Source organism: Bufo gargarizans, chromosome 1 (genome assembly GCF_014858855.1).
Source record: "Bufo gargarizans isolate SCDJY-AF-19 chromosome 1, ASM1485885v1, whole genome shotgun sequence".
NCBI classification, from domain to species: Eukaryota; Metazoa; Chordata; class Amphibia; order Anura; family Bufonidae; genus Bufo; species Bufo gargarizans.
The window spans coordinates 269882183-269897313 of record NC_058080.1 but is presented as its reverse complement, the minus strand read 5'-3'; the positions used below and the strand labels follow the sequence as shown (position 1 = coordinate 269897313).

Genomic DNA, 15131 nt, shown 5'->3' with positions numbered 1-15131 from the left:
AAAACTACACTGGATGTCACAGATATTTTCAGGCTGCGCACATGTTAGACAAGAGATGTAGCACAGATAATGTAGCTGTCTGCAGTGGCCAAACAATTGCAGGCTATTTAGCGCAGGTTGCGCAAAAAATATATATTGCTGCCAGATACAACTATAGTCCTTAAAAGGACTTTTGGGTCTCTAACAAGTTTTAGCAATTTAGTGCAGGTTGCGCTAAAAATATATATTGCTGCCACACAATATAGGCCTTAAAAGGACTTTTGGGTCTATAACAAGTATAAAAACTAAAATATTGCTATATTTGCTATACAAATATGTTTTTAATCGCATTAGGGAAAGACTGGTCTCTTTACTGTATTTTTTTTTTTTGTTTTGTACCACATTTTAACTTAAAAGTGGTTGTCCCACTTGGACAGTTATGGCATATGCACAGGATATGCCATAAATGTGCCATAGGTGTGGCTCCCACCTCTGGGGTGAATGAAGAGATGGCCACCCATGTGCAGCTTTCACTGTTCACTTCTCTGGGTTCTCCAAAAATCTGAACTAAAATTGAAGTAATTTTAAACGGCCACAGATATGTGTCTACCTCTTCACTTTGGCTGAAAGATGTGGCCTCATTCTTAAATTACTAAAGGCACTGATCCCAGAGGTGGAACTGTCACAAATCAGATGTTTATGGCATATCCTGTAGATGGAAATATACATTTAACTTTCTTACCAAGTTATCTAGAGTTCAAATAGTGTTTAGCTAGCAAAATGGTTAATAAGAAACTTTTACAATGCCAATCTGCTTTTTCTGAAGACAGACTTTAAAAAACTTTCAAAGGCTACTTCCATATCTGCGTTTTTGGTGGATCCGTCATGGATCAGCAAAAACGCTTCTGTCATGATAATATATCTGTCTGCATCTGTTATGAACGGATTCTGTTGTATTATTTGTAAAATAGCCATGACAGATCTATTTCTAAAACCATTTTGTGTCAGAGAAAACGGATCCGTCTCCATTGACTTACATTATAAGTCATGACTGATCCGTCTTGCTCCGCATCCCAGGACGCACACTCAAAAAACGTGGCTTGCAGTGCTCTTTTGTGTTTTATGGGAACGCAATAAAATGGAATGGAATGCATTCTGGTGCACTCTGTTCCCTTCAGTTCAGTTTTGTCCCCATTGACAATGAATGAGCATTGACTGATCTCAATATCAGAAAGGGAAAGCGCTGCCAAGTAGCCAAAAACATTTTTTTTTTCCTGGCCAGCATTTTGATGGCCTATTTATTGTAATGTGATTAGTTGTTTGAAGGGGCTACCTCTCTCATGTGAACATTGCATCCCCCATTGTTTACCTTGATCTGTTTACCTGCACAGCATCCACTTAACCCCTTCGTAATGAGCCACTTTTCTCCTTAAATACTAGACCAATTTTTCAAATCTGACATGTGTCACTTTATGTGTTAATAACTTTGCAAAGCAATTTTCTAGAATTTCCAAATCCCACTTTTTAAAGAACCAGTTCAGTTATGAAGTGACTTTGAGGGGCTTACATAATGAAAACAACCCATACAGTAAATGACACCATTTTAGAAACTGCAATACTGCAAAATTTCCCATTTTTTTTAGATTTCCAATGTTAATCAATTTTTCCTGCAACCCAGCAAGGTTTAACAGCCAAACAAACCTCAATATTTTTTACCCTGATTCGGCAGTTTACAGAAACACCCCATCTGTGGTCGTAAGCTGCTGTATGGGTACACAGCAGGGCTTGAAAGAGAAATAGCACCATATTGTTTTCGTAGGGCAGATTTTGCTGGAATAGTTTTTGGGTCCTATGTTGCGTTTGAAGACACCCTGAGGTACTCCTACAGCTGAAGCCTCCAAAATGTGACCACACTTTGGAACTTTTTTAAGGGGTGCATTGAGCATTTTGGCACAACAGGCTTTTCATGGAGTTTAGAAACACTTGGCCCTGAAAATGAAAAAAATATCACTTTCGGCCTAAAGTTTTCATTTTCACAACGGTTAACAGGAGAAACAAAAATTTTACCCATTTTGCCCTGTATGCAGCAACACCTCATATGTGATAATAAACTGCTGTCTGGGCACACAGCAAAACTCAGAAGGGAGGGCACACCATATAGTTTTTGGAGAGCAGATTTCAATGGAATAATTTTTAGGTGCTATGTGGCAATTGAAGACACCCTGAGGTACCCCTACAGTGGAAGCTCCCAAGAAGTGACCACATTTTGGAAACTACACCACCTAAGAATTTTTTCAAGGGTTGTTTTGAGCATATTGGCCAAACAGGCATTTCATAGAATTTGGAAACACCTAGCTTGTGAAAATGAAAAATTACATATTTTTTAAATAAAATGTTGCTTTAGGTCCAAATTTTTAAGTTTCACAAAGGGTTGCAGGAGAAAATGCACCCCACAATTTTTTATTGATTTTCTCCTGAATACAGAAACACCCTATCTGTGGTCATAAACTTCTGTATGGGCGTACAGAGGAGATCAGAAGGGGAGGAGCACATATACCTTTTGAAAGGGCAGATTTCAATAGAATCATTTTCAGGTGCCATGTCACATTTGAAGACACCCTGAGGTACCCTACAATGAAAGCCCCCAAGAAGTGACCCCATTTTGGAATCTACACCCCCCAAGGGAATTTTCAAGGGTTGCAGTGAGCATCTTGGCCAAACAGGCATTTCACAAAATTTGGAAACACTTGGTAATGGGTAGTGTTGGGCACGAATATTCGAATAGCGAATATTAATCGAGAATATCGACACTTCGAGAATTCGCAAATATTTTAAATATAGTGATATATATTCGGAATTTCGAATATTCTAGATTTTTTTTTCATCAGTAACTTCCCTTCTTGCTTGTGGGCCAATGAGGCTGCAATGTCTTTGTCTGAGCTTAGCAACATCCCTAGCAACCAATAGGAAAGTTGCCTACCCCTTACTATATAAGCACCTCCTCAGCAGGCCTTGTATGCAGTATTTTGCAGATCTGAACGAGACAGCAGTGTTATTGCTGTGCTCTCTGCTTTCCTGTGTCATTACATTAGATTGTTAGTTAATTTATATATACGTATTGCGCCAAAATATTCGAATATATTGGAGCAATCTATCTGCATATAAAGCTATTGTAATGTTCTGCCATGCCAACCATTTTTTCCAGTATCAGGAAACTTCTAGCAGCTTGAAAAATGTAGCTATAGTGACCCACGCCTATATTTCTCATGCATTACGCGAATATTACATTGCCGATTTTTCGTGATCAAAAAAATAATCTCGAATTCGCGAATATATGAAGAATATTCTACCAAATATTCGCAAAATATTGTGAATTCGAATATTGCCCCTGCCGCTCATCACTAGTACCAGGATGTAATGTACCCCATCATTTTTTACCCATTTTCTCCTGAATATGACAACACCCCATATTTGGTCCTCAAGTGCTGTATGGGTACACCATGAGCATTTGAGGCCTAGATTGGTGATTTATACAGCACTGGCTGACGACTGCAGAGGCTCTGAGGTAAAATATAAATAAGACACCCCCAAGAAGTGATCCCGTTTTAGAAACCACAGCATTTGTCAGCATTTTGACCCCACATGTGTTTTACAAAAATCAATTCACAGCAGATGGTGCAAAGTGAACATTATAATTTTTACACAGATATGCCATTTCAGTGCCCAATATATTGTGCCCATTGTGTGCCAATGTTTAAAGTAAGCTCTCTTATTATTATGCTGTGCTTCCTGTTTTTAGAAACAGCCTACATGTGAGCACCATGCGCAATAGAGGTGTATTCTGGTGATTTACGCATCTTGTGCTGACAACTGTTGAGGCTCTGGGTGAAGTATAAATGGAACCCCCCAGGAACTGACCCTATATTGGAATATACACCCCTCACTGTATTTTTTGAGGAGTGAAGTAAACATTTTGACCCCACAGGTGTTTTGTAGAAATTAATGAGCAGGAGAATGTGCAAAATTAAAATTGCAAGTTTTCCACAGATATGGCATTTCAGTGCCCAATATATTGTGCTCACTATGTGCCATCAGAGACAAGCCATGCCATTTAAATTGTTAGGTGGGTTCTACTGGATTCTGAAATGCAATGAATGTGGAGGTAAACTAATGTTTACTCTGCAGGATTCAGAAGGGAAAGAGCAGCATTTGGCTTTTGCAGTGCAGATTTTGATGGATTAATTTACTGGTGTCACGTTGCTATTGAACAGTCTCAGGGGTACCAGTGCAGCCATTTTCTGACACCTATTCATTTTTCTCGATGGAGCTGTGTGAGGGATTATTTTTTTTGTGGGATGAGTTGCCATTATCATTGATTCTATTTTGGGGTACATACGACTTTTTGGTCACTTTTTATTTTGCTTTTTGGGAAGCAGGATAAACTGCTTTTTGTTATTGCAGAGTTCACCATTTAGGTAAAATCAGACATTATCTTTATTCTGCTGGTCAGTACGATTGCAGAGATGCCAAATTTATATATTTTTTTATGTTTTACCACTTTTACAGAAAGCTTTTTTGAAAACAAAATTATGTTTTTGCAACGCCATATTCTAGGATACATAGTACTTTTTGATCGCTTGATATTATACTTTTTGTGGAGCAAGGTGACCAAAATTTTTTGGCACAGTTTATTTTTACGACGTTCACCTGAGGGGGTAGATCATGTAATATTTTTAAAGATCAGGTTGATACGGACAGAGCGATACCTAAAATGTCAGTTTTTTTAATTTCTGTTCAGTTTTCCACAATGAAAGCATTTTCTGAGAGCGATATCTTTTCTTTTTTTTCTGCCAATTGTCTTGTATGGGGGCTCATTTTTTATGGGATGAAGTGAAGTTTTCATTTGAACCATTTTGGGGTACATATTACTTTTTGATTGCTTGATATTACACTTTTTGTGAGGCAAGGTGACCAAAAGATGGCTGAATTGGCAGAGTTTTTATTTCGTTTTTTTTTTTTATAGCGTTCACCTGAGGGGGTAGATCATGTGATATTGTTATACAGTCAGTCATTATGGACACAGCAATAATGCCTATTTTATATTTTTGTTCTAATTTTTACGCAATAAAATCATTTTTGAAAAGAAAAATTCTTGTTTTTGTGTTGCCATTTTCTGAAAGGCATATTTTTTTTATTTTTCTGGTGATTGTCTTATTTGGGGGGTTAATATTTTGCGGGATAAGGATATTTTCATTGGAACCATATGGGGTACATACGACTTTCTGATCACTTGATATTACACTTTTTGTTTGGCACAGTTTTTTTTTTTAACATTTTTTACGCCATTCAACTGATGGGGTGGATCATGTGATATTTTTATAGAGCTGGTCTTTACAGATGGGACAATACCTAATATGTTTTTTCTTTTTTTCAATTTTTTTTTACAATTTTGTATCACTTGATTATGTTTTTTTTTAACTTGAAACTTAGATTTTTTTTTTATTATGTAAAACCCTTTTTCTTTATTTTGTCCCAGTATAGGACTTCAACATTTGGGGGTCTGATCCCCTCTGCAGTGCATTACAATAGCCTCAGCCTAGCAGTATAAAAATCTAAACAAAAAAGCCCTACGCGATACAGCTCCGATCCTCATCTCGGAGGGCCTGAGTGGGGGAAGAAGAGGATATGTCTGGGTTTAGCTCTGAACCCGGACAAGCCCTTAAAGTCATATCCAGCAGTGCTGTACATGTACAGCAGTGGTATCCTATAGATTAAGGTCCCTTTAGACTGGCCGGGCAGTGGCCAGATAATCGCTAACAAGCATTAGTAGAAATGCTTGTTAGTGATGATCTGCCGATGTAAAGGTGCCTACTAATGATGAACAAATGAAATGCTCATACATCGGGTAATACAATCATTTTGTGCTATCACGTAAATCATCATTTACCGGCAGCAGATTGTGCTGCTGCCCACAAACAATGATTCTGTGTGGGGACGAGCGATGGCATTACGGATCACTCCTCCTCATACTGTATATGAGAATACTGCATATAAATGCAGCAGTCCCCTTCACAGACAAGCAGACACTTTCCAGGAAGGAACAAATCTTTCCCAACAATCATCTTCTCTATCTAGCAGTGTACAGGGGCCTTTAAAAGTAGCAGTGCAGGGTACTGAAGTTCTGTCCCATTCATTTAAATGTGATGAAGCTACAATACCCTACACTGCCACTACTATATGTAAGGTGTCCAAGTAGATGGACCAAGGTTAACACTAACGAGGCTACATTCAGACTTCCACACTTTGGGTCCGGATCCGTTCTGCAATTATGTGAAACTGTGTGCTGTCCGCATCCGCATTTCTGGTCCACGGCCCCGGACTTCCGGTCCGCGGCTCCGCAAAAAATAGAACCTGTCCTATTCTTGTCCACAGCTGCAAGGGCATTTCTATTGGGGTGCCGGCCCGATGTTTTGCGGATCTGCAAAACACTGCGGACGTGTGAATGGACCCTGACAAGAGTTGCGACCCCTCCAAACAGCTCAGTGAGGGTGCTGAGATTTGAACCCCTACCAATCAGAGAGTCAGACCTCTAACTAAGAATAGGGATTCAATATTCCTGGTAACACCACTTAAATTGGTTACTTACGGTAGCTTGTAATGATGTTTTGTTTGTACCTGTTTTCTGTAAGTAATATCCATAAGGGTATTTGTTCTTTATTGCAAGTACTTAGTTGGTGTTACAATTTAGAATACATTACAGGTGAACAGGCTGAACTGTAAAAACACTTACTCTAACAAGCTTCCTCTCTAGTTCCAATCAGTACATATTGTACAAGGAAATAAAGCAAACGGTAGAAATTCCCCTTGGAAGACTCTTTATAATGTAGATGTTAAGTCTTAGTGACTTCCCTCATAATTTGCAACAAGTTCTTTGAAATGCAAGTTCCTTTTAAGAAAACCTGTTACCACAATGGTGACATAGGCTCCACACCCCTGTGTGTCACAAATAATGATTGTTACTGTATAAAGATGGTAATATTTTTTACTACACTATATGCAAAGTAATGGAGAAAGCTCTGCTGGGCATATCTTACATAGAGTAGTCTGTAGTGAATTCAGAGCTACTCTCACCTTTCGTTTTTTGTTAAAGCTATACACTACTTTTATCATGCTGAATGCAAAGTACGTTTATTAATAATAATGATAATCCCTTGGCAAGATCAACCAGACACGTACAGCAGATCAAGGGGGTTTAAAGATGGCGCAGGCTCATAAATTAAGCTGACACCATAGCTGGCGGGTGACATTGTCTGTGAGCAGAGATTACTCTCGCCCTAAATCTGTCAAATGCCATGGTCAGTAGACAGCACAACATCTGGGTGGTTAGTTACAAGGATGAGGCTCCCTCTGACCCCCAATCCCCACCTCCATGTCAAAATCACTAGGGTGCCGATCAGTTGCATGGCCGCCTGAAGCCTTGTGAAGGCTCTCAAGCCTGCTATTGTACGCTTCCAACATCATAAAGCACCATAAACACCTACCATACTATAGTAATACAGGCTGTAGTATAAGTAATCACATGTTCTATTCCCACACAGTAGGACTGTTTTTAATAATAAAAAAACACAAGTAGTAAATATTTAAATAACCCCCTTTCTTAATTTACATAATTAATATTCACACTGCATCTGAAAAGTATTTAAATACTGTATAAAAATATGTATCCTGCATGGTGTAAAAATAAAAATAAAAATCTAAATGGCCAAATTGTCATTTTCTGGTCACCTCAACCCCTAAAAAAAATGTCATTAATTGAAAAGTTGTATGTACCCCAAAATAAACAAAGCACACATGTCGGTAACAAAATCTGTTGATACAAAGGATTTTTTTCTTTCAAAGTTTTTAGTGTACAACATGAAACAAAACCCACCAAAAACAATGGTGTTATTGCATTTGTTTTTAATCCCCCCCACACACACACATACACAGAAACATTTTCTTATTTTTAATACATGAAATGGAATATTAAATGGTGCCATTAAAAATACAGCCTGTGACATGCCTATGGGAATGGACAAGTAAATGGCTCTTTGGGGGGACAGGAAAATAAAAAATGGAAGTAATAATTTTTTCATCGTTTACGGCACCAAGGGAGTAAATATATGTTTCATAATGTGTTACATTTGTGCCTCATTTCATCTGTTTTATTTTTATAAACATTTTCAGATTCCTATTTATTCTACTGGGACCAAAAGGAAAAGCCAAGTCATATCATGAGATTGGAAGAAGCATAGCCACCTTAATGTCTGATGAGGTAAACCTGACATATGTTTCCTAGTTGCAGATGCACATTTATGAGGACTACATTACCCATTTCATTTACTGTTTTTATTGTTATTGCATTGTCAATTTGAAGTGGATGAGCAAAAGGGTCAAGGGATAAATGCTTCATGTTGGTACAGTGGCATCCTTAAAGTGATGAGGCCAGGATTAAATTCCTGAACATGTAAATGGTGAAAAGCCCCTTTATAATATATTTCCGTTTTTATGTTTGGCTTCCTGTCCAATGAATAGTAATTAGGTTATAACGTTTTTTTATTTAGCTGCATTTTGATGTGGTTTTTTTTTTTGGTTAACTTTATGTATATTATTATAGATATTCCATGACATTGCCTATAAAGCAAAAGACAGGCAGGACCTGATTGCTGGAATAGACGAGTTTCTGGATGAGGTTATTGTGCTTCCACCTGGTGAATGGGACCCCGACATAAGGATAGAACCGCCAAAGTCTCTTCCGTCTTCTGACAAGAGGTGCAGTTTTGAATTATACTTACTTTATTTTATACATTAATTTATCAATACTAGAATATACTGTAGGAAAGAAAAGTTTTTCCAATATAGTATTGAAAGGACTGAAAGTAAAATGTGCTTATGTATGTATTTGCATATAAATATGCACATAGGTGCTTTCATTCTTCTGTGAGTATGCTGTTCATAACTACTATACATCTGGTTTGATTTGACAAGTGTTACTGTTGTCTATCTACAGGAAAAACATGTACTCAGGTGGGGAAACTGTACAGATGAATGGAGACGCGCCACATGATGATGGTCATGGCGGTGGAGGACATGGTGACGCACCAGAGCTTCAGAGGACTGGACGGTCAGTGATATAATAGGAGTTGTTCTTAATGGTTTTACATTAGAAGCTAACTGGCAGTATTAAAACTCAAGACCTGAACATTGTTATTTTATTATTATTATCACATAGCACTGTACGGCAGTGTTATTAGAGCTCTGGCATTATATTCTTTAGTTCTATGATTTTTCCCTTATTGGAGGTGAATTTTTTAAAGATCGGCATGTGCTATGTCGCTGTATTGATATCGCCTATGCCGGGGGTGGATGCGCTTAATTCATGACGAGGCACAAGCCTCATCATAAACTGAGTACTTCTTCTTGCAGTCTGTGTGCTTAAATAAAATCGATGACAGCTAGTGGCTGGTGTAGATTTCAGTCATCATTGAGGCCAGGTAACTTTGATCCTGCCCATACCACATCCCACCATGCCCCTTTTTGGAAAGTGGTGAGGTCATCGTAGAATCACCATTAGCACCTAAATTTAGGCACAATTGAATTTAAAAAGTTGAAAAAACCATTGTCCCAGTAAACGCCATTGTCTAGGTTTTGGCTGTGTTTACTTGGAAGCGGATCTCCGCACACAATTTTTTCCCTGGGCATCTTAAAGGGGTTATCTGACACTTTTTCCTCTGGATAGATCATCAGTATCTGATTGGTAGGGATCCAACACCCGGGGCCCCTGATGATCAGCTGTTTGAGAAGGCGCCAGCACTCCTATGATTGACACAGCCTTCTCACAAATTACCCTAGGACAGTGACGTCACGTTGATCAGTCACATGGCCTAAGTGCAGCTCAGTCCCATTCAAAGGAATAGGGCTGAGCTGTAATACCAATCACAACCTCTGTACAACCAAGCTACGATACCAAGCACGGCCACAACAAAAAAATGCAATGTACTGCGCTGTGGATAGGTCATCAGCTAGAAAAAGTCAGAAAACCTCTTTAACAGTCCTTGATCCGCTCCTGGGAACTTTTGATGAGAGTTTGCGATGACAAATTATCAGCAGTGTATGATCAAGACAGCTTTGTGGAGAATCTGGTGTAGATGTTTAATATATAATGAAATACATTCACTACTTTTATGTCAACAGGTTTTGTGGAGGATTAGTTGAAGACATCAAAAGAAAAGCACCCTTTTTTGCCAGTGACTTTTATGATGCATTAAGTATCCAGTCACTTTCAGCCATGCTTTTCATTTACTTGGGAACTGTGACCAATGCAATTACTTTTGGTGGACTTCTTGGAGATGCCACTGATAATATGCAGGTACTACTCTATTATATATATAGCGACAACTCTGGGATCAGCTAGTTCATGGAGATCCTCATCTTATTCATTAAGACCATTGGCACTTGATGAATTCAACTCCGGGCAGAGCATATTTGGTTTCAATTGACCTTATTCAGCTTTATTCCTCATCTTCTGTAAGCAGTTTACACAACACAGTGCAAAATAGACCAGTCTCTAGCCACACATTTTGGCGTCCCCCACTGTAGAGGCCTGAGCCTAATACCTAGTACCTCAAAACAAACAGTTTACATTTGACCATATCATCTCGGCTGTCACTCCACAGGCTTTGGTGTAGCCTGTCCTTTTCCAGACCAGAGCATTGTGGGAAGAGCTCACGGCTTTGTACAGAGCTCTTCCAGATGGCTCCTAAAGAGCCTAATTAGCTCAAAACATGGATGGGAGTAAGTGAAGTTAAGAACCGTGTGATAGAGCAGGAGGAGCTGAACAGATATATAATATATATATATATATATATTGTGGGGATTTGCTCTGGTAGACAGGCTAGCAGACGCAGTATAGAGGCAACCACAGTGTTTTATTCACACATAAGGAAAAACAAAAAGTGACATTTTGCAGTCTAGGTGTTTGTTCACACCTTGAAAAGTCCACAGAACAAAAACCTTCACCTGGTTTGCAGTTTCTCCACCTGTGGTCCACAGCAGGCTTCAGGGGCCTGTTTCTCAGCATGCGGATCCCAGCCCTTTTGCACGGCACAAGTTTTCAGATCCCAAAACACACAGGGACTGCTAGCGCTCCACTGTCAGAGAGGAGTAATCCACACCCAGCTGAGACTGCTGGCTGGGTTTTGATATAGGCCAGTAAAGACCCGGACTGGAGCGTGGGGAACAGCCACCCACCCAGCAGTTTGGCTACTTCCAGTAAGAGCCGGCCTGGATCAGCCTACAGCACTAGCTGCCACTTGAAAATACCGGCTCTTGCTTCACCGAGGCCAGGAACCTCGGTGACACATACCTTCCATCAACGATGAACCCTGGCACCTTCCTACAATATTTATATATAAAACCTTGTTTGAAATTGATTGACTATTCCTCTTCCACACAGTCAGTGTTTTTGACAGTGATTTTCATCAGTGATTTTGAGCCAAAACCAGGTGTGACTCTAACCACAGAACAGGTGCAGATCTTTCCCCTACACCTTATCTCTGTGGAGGCTTCAATCCTGGTTTTGTCTCACAATCACTGATGGAAATCACTGACCAAAACACTGACGTGTGAATGACGCTTTATACTGAATTGTTTCCCATAAAACTATATATCAATCTGCTCAGCCCATCTTGTTTTGTAACATACAGATCAGATATCATATTAAGCATGACAGGTTCACTTTAAAAGCTTATTCTATGTCCGTTTTAACTAAGGCTACTTTCACACTAGCGTTTTTTTGCGGATCCGTCATGGATCTGAAAAAACGCTTCCGTTACAATAATACAACCGCATGCATCCGTCATGAACAGATCCGGTTGTATTATGTCTTATATGATCTGTCATGAACTCCATTGAAAGTCAATGGGGGACGGATCCATTTTCTATTGTGTCAGAGAAAACGGATCCGTCCCCATTGACTTACATTGTGTGCCAGGACGGATCTTTTTGGCTCTGCTTCGTCAGGCGGACAGAAAAACGTTGCAGTCAGCGTTTTGGTGTCCGCCTCCAGACCGGAATGGTGACTGAACGGAGGCAAACTGATGCATTCTGAGCGGATCCTTTTCCATTCAGAATGCATTAGGGCAAAACTGATCAATTTTGGACCGCTTGTGAGAGCCCTGAACGGATCTTACAAACGGAAAGCCAAAGTGCTAGTGTGAAAGTAGCCTAATATAATTTACTTGAATAGCTGCCACAATTATTTTGTAGTATAAAGTATTTGCATTTCATTGACAGTTATAAAAAAAACAGTATATCTAGTGGATAAGGATATATCAGAGATCTTGCAATGTGGTATTTTATTTTGCTATGCCATGGAGAAATGGGCAGATAGAGAAATGTCCCACCATGTTCCAGTCCTGGTCTACATCTGGCTGTGCTCACTATTCATTACAAATTAATCTCTCATGGGATCAATTCTGTTGCCACTTTTAAATGCCATTATGCTGTAGATAGTTTGGCCAATCTGCTTTATACTTTGAGAATTGAATCCTTATTGATGATTTGTAGCCATATATAGATTATTTTGATATCATATCTAAGTGCTTATATATTGAGGTTGGTCTGGTTGATATGCCCACATTTATGTTTTCTTCTAATTATTTCAACTATGCTCTTAATCTCTTTAATCTCTAAATAGCTCAAAATTAGATTCAGCCAAATCGGTCAATCCATTCGATTTCAAGTCCAAATTTATCCTAGCCGAATCGAAAGTGCTTCAGTTAGCCTAAAAATGTGTGTATGGCACTCCTGAAGTTTTTTCTCTCTTGTCTCTCACTTTTTTGAGTTTTATTTTTATTTATTGTTTAGTACTGTATATTTCATAGCTTCTTTTTATAGATTTATGCATTATATAAATTAGAGCAATGAGTTAATGTGACTTCAGATGATATTTTACTTTCTTAGGGTGTACTGGAGAGCTTCCTTGGCACTGCAATTTCAGGTGGTGTTTTTTGCCTTCTTGCTGGCCAACCACTAACAATTCTGAGTAGTACGGGCCCCGTCCTTGTGTTTGAGAGGTTGTTATTCAATTTCAGCAAGTAAGTCACTATTTTTACTGTAATCAGAAACCTTTACAGAACATAGCCTAGTGATTGTGATTAATATCAGACTGATAAATGTCATATTAAGCTAGTGTTTTGTAATTGTAAGCTTTTACTGATTCCTAGTCTCCATATTGTCTTGCTTTAGTTGTGTTCTTCAAATCAGATGAGCTAATTCATAGTTTCATTTTTCAGAGATAATGGCTTTGATTACTTGGAGTTCCGCTTGTGGATTGGCCTGTGGTCAGCTTTCTTATGCCTCATCCTAGTGGCCACAGATGCTAGCTCACTTGTCAAGTACTTCACACGTTTTACAGAAGAAGGGTTTGCCTGCCTCATCAGCTTCATCTTCATTTATGATGCTTTTAAGAAGATGATCGCGTTTGCAGATTATTACCCAATCAACTCACATTACAAAGTGGGTGATGTCACCCTGTTTACTTGTGCTTGCCTCCCACCAGAACCAAGTAAGTATGGATATTGTCTTATTTATACAATGCTGACATCTTAACCAGTGCTTTATAATTAGATTTATCCAGCTACATCAAAAAATCATATTACTGAAAGTATTTTAAAGGAACTATGTGAGAGGCCCAAATTGAACCAATTTGGAGTATTAAGAAAGAGGGCCCCCTAGCAAACATCAAACTGTGTTCCTCATTATGGTTCTGTGTTTTGCTTCTCAGGACAGAAGGGCCTAGTGTTGATTCTTCCTCTATTCATGACTTTTGAACCAATTCTGGGCCCCCTTGTTTTCTGATAACACCAGCATCGACTCTTGCTAAATGTTGTGCCAGAGTGCTGCTGGCTGAGCATGTGCTCCAGTTTCTGGATGCTAAAAGAGAATCCAACAACCCATTCAGTCTTTGTTAGCGCAGAAAAATCTATCTATATCGTGAGTGAAGAAATACTTGGCCCTACACTAATTTCTGTGATCAAGAACATTGCCAGTCCTCCATATTGCATGAATGAGAAGAGGTAGCATGGTTGTTCTACTCAAAACATCCTTGAGATAGCAATAACTGTGTCCCTTTGGGTAACTGTATTAAATAATAAAAGATAGTTTGAAAGATTTACAAAATCTGTAGATTTGGCAAATTTTTTCATATCATGCTTGAAGTTATACACGTCTCTCTTCCTTACACCAGCTCAAAACTTGCTTGATTTTCTAAAATGAATAACCCTAATTTTGATAATCTTTCAGGGTACTGTAGTTTCCCCATTCTAGTTATTACTTTAGTTGCCCTCCTCTGGACCCTCTCCAGCACTGATATGTCTGCCTTGTTAACAGGAGCCCAGAACTGTACACATTACTCCATGTGTGGTCTGACTAGCGCAGGGGTGCACAACCTGCGGCCCGGGGGCCACATGCGGCCCTTGATACCATTCTGTGCGGCCCCCAACCATCTGGTAACAGACATGTATGCCTATGTCTTGTGGCTGCTCACATGTATTTTTCATGTATTTCTCCCATTAGATGGGAATCCTGAAAGTGTAACTAGACACAAATGGTATATAATGTGTGTTCAATATGCCATAAGTACAATCTTTCAGTTGTTAATACACCTTTAAATTTTAATTGCGGCCCTCGTCATTGGTTCAGTCTGGCAATGTGGCCCCCAACCAGGAAACGTTGTGCACCCCTGGACTAGCGAGTTTTAAAGTTGTAGGACTATGTTCTAATCACAGGCATCTATGCCCCTTTTGATGCAACCCATTATCTTATTGGCCTTGGCAGCAGCTTAGTTTGCTGTTTATTAAAATTCCTAGATCCTTTTCCATGTCAGTGTTACAGAGTGTTTTACTATTTAGTATGTACGGGTGACTTGCATTATTCCTTTCCATGTGCATAACTTTACATTTGTCAGTGTTAAACCTCATCTGCCACTTATCTGCCCAAGCCTACAATCTATCTAGATCCCTCTGTAGTAGTATACTGTCCTCTTCAGTGTTAATTACTTTGGCCAGAACTAAATTTGGGCGAAAATGTTGGACTGCAGGACATTTAGAAAA

The 15131-nt window shown here is 39.1% G+C and overlaps 1 protein-coding gene across 4 annotated transcripts in view; it reads left to right on the top strand.

Moving 5' to 3' along the window:
* The window catches only part of SLC4A4 (solute carrier family 4 member 4), a 262656-nt gene that overhangs the window by 207904 nt on the left and 39621 nt on the right, over positions 1–15131 (top strand). For all 4 annotated transcript variants that reach the window (XM_044303049.1, XM_044303032.1, XM_044303059.1 and 1 more), the window contains exons 9-14: positions 8206–8293; positions 8636–8790; positions 9029–9142; positions 10213–10387; positions 12982–13115; positions 13314–13585. In XM_044303049.1, the coding sequence (XP_044158984.1) occupies positions 8206–8293; positions 8636–8790; positions 9029–9142; positions 10213–10387; positions 12982–13115; positions 13314–13585 (938 nt within the window). The remainder of the gene's footprint in view (positions 1–8205; positions 8294–8635; positions 8791–9028; positions 9143–10212; positions 10388–12981; positions 13116–13313; positions 13586–15131) is intronic.